This window comes from Lucilia cuprina, chromosome 2 (assembly GCF_022045245.1).
Source record: "Lucilia cuprina isolate Lc7/37 chromosome 2, ASM2204524v1, whole genome shotgun sequence".
NCBI classification, from domain to species: domain Eukaryota; kingdom Metazoa; phylum Arthropoda; class Insecta; order Diptera; family Calliphoridae; genus Lucilia; species Lucilia cuprina.
This window is the reverse complement of record NC_060950.1, coordinates 67,954,131-67,958,519: the sequence shown is the minus strand read 5'-3', so window position 1 is coordinate 67,958,519 and position 4,389 is coordinate 67,954,131. Positions and strand designations below refer to the sequence as shown.

At 31.3% G+C, this 4,389-nt stretch overlaps 1 protein-coding gene across 1 annotated transcript in view; it reads right to left on the bottom strand.

Annotated features, from left to right (window-relative positions):
• Positions 1-4,389, bottom strand: part of LOC111685048 (discoidin domain-containing receptor 2-like) — a 16,690-nt gene that overhangs the window by 5,631 nt on the left and 6,670 nt on the right. The window contains exon 3 of the mRNA XM_046956182.1: positions 3,929-4,068. Coding sequence (XP_046812138.1) covers positions 3,929-4,068 — 140 coding nt within the window. The remainder of the gene's footprint in view (positions 1-3,928; positions 4,069-4,389) is intronic.

Below are 4,389 nucleotides of genomic sequence, written 5' to 3'. Positions count from 1 at the left end.
AAACTAACAAACTAACAAACTAACAAACTAACAAACTAACAAACTAACAAACTAACAAACTAACAAACTAACAAACTAACAAACTAACAAACTAACAAACTAACAAATGAACAAATGTATGAAATCAAATCACATCAAATCCGACGAAATACTCCTGGGCTACATTCTGCCCTGTTTTGCGCTCCTTTTCATGAAAAACTCAGATTTCTGAACATATTTCCTAAGAATCTTCCAATCAGTGTTAGTCAGTAATATTTTTTCCTGAATAACTTCACTTCCAAGATACTTGGATCTACATACGTCTGAATCCGCATGTCCAATTTTGCATAAATGTGCTCGTAATCCTGTGTGTCCACTCAGAATACGTACTATCATACTAACGTCAGACTCACTCATTTTTATGGAGATTTTTCGTCTTGCTCTCATCAGGGTCACCCCAAAGGATTTTCGTGGTTCTACCCACTGTTTCATTATTCGAAGAGGTCTAATGGGATTCTCTCACCCATATTATTAGTTCAGTTTAGTTTAGAATAGTTTTGCATATGTCAGGCTAAATGCCTCGAGCTTCCTTCCCTTTAAAGCTATTACATTCGCTCCGTCTGACCAATACAGTCTATCTGGGATAAGCGTTTCAAAGTTTCCGACATATTCAGTTCGCCTAAAGTAAAGAGCCTTTCGGCTGTAAGCGCCCCCTCACATCTTAAATATGTTTAAATGGATGGAATATCTAGCAACGTTTTCAGAGCCTTGATTGAAGTAGTACACATGGCTCCACTTATACTCAAGCAGCATGTACGCCGAACTACTAAATAACTCACTAACTAACTAATTATTTTGTGTACAATCTGGTATTTCAGAAAGTTTTCATCCAATCGGCTTGGAATCGATTACTCAGTCAATTATGACATGTCCGTCTTGCTGGTTTGCTGTTCGTATAAGTTACAGGTCGCAATTTTGATAAAATGTTGCGTTCTTTCCACTATTCCTCTATACAACACAACCCCCCACACTCCCAAAAAAGGAGCCTTTAAACGCGTATTTATGTTAAATATACTTGTGTCTTGATTAAAAGCGGTACAAACGTTTTTTTTATCTTATAGGGAATTTAAGATCTTTTCCTTAAGCACAGTGCCCGTGAGTCACAATTTACAAATTTTTATAAAAAAATCTTTAAAAAAATGAAAAAATCTTTTAAAAATCTGATGAAATAATGTGTTTTCAAAAAATAATAATTTTAAAAATTTACAACAAAATTTTCTTAATTCAATTAATTGTGTATATTGTTAATTGTTTACCACCCGTTATCACAATCCAACTAGCAGTATATCTCCGCTGGTCGACTGTTAAACATTTATGTAAACAATGGCCTGAAAGTGTGATGATTACACAAGTTTAAAGTAAAATTAACTCCAACTGTTACATATAAACATTTTTAATTAAAAAAATTATTAATAAAAAATATGTTGTATTTGTTTATTTATATTTAAAAAAAAGATAAACAAAATATGAGCAATGGAAACAATATAACATTTTGGGAGGTCTATGGTTTAAGTTTTTTTTCAGTTTGTTAGTTTTATTTTTTTATTTTTTTATTAATATTTAAACAATGATAATTATTAACGATAATGATTATTACATGTATGTTTGTGGAGTGTAACAGCAACAGGGGTATTGTAAATATTTCGTAAAAACCGGAGCATTTGAAATTGTATGTTCGTTTGGGGTATTATAAACTGACACTTTCAAGTGTTTATAGGACAGTTTAATAATTGTTATCGGGTTGTGTAAACTATAAATAAAAATGATTTTAACAGACCGATAAACATGTGGAAGAATTTATGATTAAGCAGTGGGGAGGGGGGAGAGAATTTGAAAGATTTATGTACATATGTTATGAGTAGTCCTAGACAGTTTTTAGATCATTTCCCATAATAGAGAGAGAGAGAGAGAAACCAAGTGTGATTAAAAAATCTCTCTTAAGCTTTCTTGTCTTTACATACGTGGGATGAAGCATGTATGACAAACAAGAGAAACCAACCTTAAAGCATATTGGCCACTCTCAGCCAATATGTACTTGTTCGAAGAGAGCTAAATGCAAGTTTCAATATCACGGCAAACTTGAGGGAGAGAGAGAGAGAGTGAACAACGAAGTGTGATTAAAAAATCTCCCTTGAGTTTTCTAACAAAAAGAAGGAAATCCAACCTTTAAGCATATTTGTCACTCTTTGCCAATATGTACTTGTTTTAGAAATAAGTTCTCTCTCATTTTTTCTTATTAAAACATTCGATGAGAGCCAAATGCAAGATTCAAAATAAGTTATTTGTTAGAGCAGCAATCTTGCTTAGAAGTAAAGTGAAACCCTTTTGCTTAATATGAATGTTTCCTAAATGGGGTCTAGACAGTTTTTAGATTTTATCTGGGCAAACTTGAGAGGGAGAGAGAGACCAACGAAGTGTGATTGAAATATCTCTCTTGAGCTATCTTGTCGTTACAAATATTAGATCAAACAAAAAAGAGAATCCAGCCTTAAAGCATATTTGTCACTCTCTGCCAATATTTACTTGTTTCACAAATAAGTGCTCTCTCATTTTTTATTATTAAAAAAGTTCGATGAGAGCTAAATGTAAGTTTCAAAGCTTAGAAGTTCTAATAGACTTTAATCTGAAATATTTTGCCCAATAGCAGTAAAGTGAAACCATTCTGCTTAACCTTAATGTATTCTAAATGGGCCTCGGCAGCTTTTAGATCATATACCGGCAAACTTGGTATATGTGATTGAAATATTTCTCTTGTGCTTTCTTGTCGTTACATACGTTAGATCAAGCCTGTGAGAAACCAACCAAAGAGCATATTTGTTACTCTCTATTAATATGTACTTGTTCTGCAAATAAATGCCCTCTCTCTCTTTTTATTAACACATTCGATGAGAGCTAAAAGAAATTTAAAAAATAAGCTCTTTAGGAGAGCAGAAATCTTGCTCCCGCTAGTCCTGATGTATTCTAAATGGGGCCTAGGCAGTTTTTAGAAGTATACAGTCAAACTTGAGAAGGAAAGAGAGAGATCAACGAAGTGTGCTTAACATATTTTAGTAATCCTGAGAGAGCGAGAGAGAATCATTTATGATAAACAAGAAAAACCGAAAAAAACATGAACTTGTTTTAAGTTTTCTCTCATCCTTTAGTTCAATCGCTGTATAGTCAAATACGTCCCGCTTAATTTGAAAGTATTGGCATGCTCGTTTCTAATAGTTTATTTCTAAAGGTGTAAAGATCAAATATTGATTATTTCAAAAACACCAGATATTATTTCCCCTTATGAAAATCATAAATTAAATTCCCCTAAAATAAAACTCTATCAATTTGTTTAATTTATGATAGTGTACATAGTTTCAAGTAAGTATGTCAAATTTAAAACAAATTAATCAACGAAATACAACATTATAGTTATTTATTAAATCAAATGTATAGAAAAGGACAGACGGACATATGTACATAACAACAATTTAATAAACTTTAATTATTTACTCTATATACATATAATGTTGTTTTTTTACAATACTTATGTCGTTGGTGTTTATCATTAAATAAATATTAACTAAATGACTAAAAGTCTAAATATACAAATATACATATCTACAAATACTCAATAGTCAATATATATATCTATAGTTATTTTATATATTTATTTGGTTTTCGAGTTAAACCAAAAATTATCTTTATGTGTCACCAATAAATAATAAAAAATTATAACATAAATCAAACTAAATATTTGTAAGAGACCAACCAATAACCACCATATTAATTTTACGATAAACAATAAAATAATTTTGTATTTTCATTATTAACATGTTTGTTGTAAACCACATTTAGCTGATAATTAGTTTTATGACAAAAATTTATTCTATAAAATTTAATTTTTTTTACATACCTGCACATCTTTTGCATACATATTATTTGTATGTATAACCACAGCACTAAAATTCCTCACGCCATCAAATTCAAAAGTTATTTCGACGGGACGTCCTTGCAAATTGGCGGTGTCATTGCGCCAACCCACCCATTCGTAACCTGGAACGAAACAAATTTTCTTCTTTAAAATAAAAGTAAAACAGACAAGTCTATAGAGTAGACTGTAGACAGGAATATAGAATAGACTGTAGGTAATACTATAGAATAGACTGCAGGCTAGACTATAAAATAGACTATAGTCTAGACCATAGACAAGACTATAGACTTAACTATAGATTAGACTATGGGCTGACTATAGACTAGACTGTAGATTAGACTATAGACTAGACTATAGACTAGACTATAAACTAGACTATAGACTAGACTATAGACTAGACTATAGACTAGACTATAGACTAGACTATAGACTAAACTATAGAC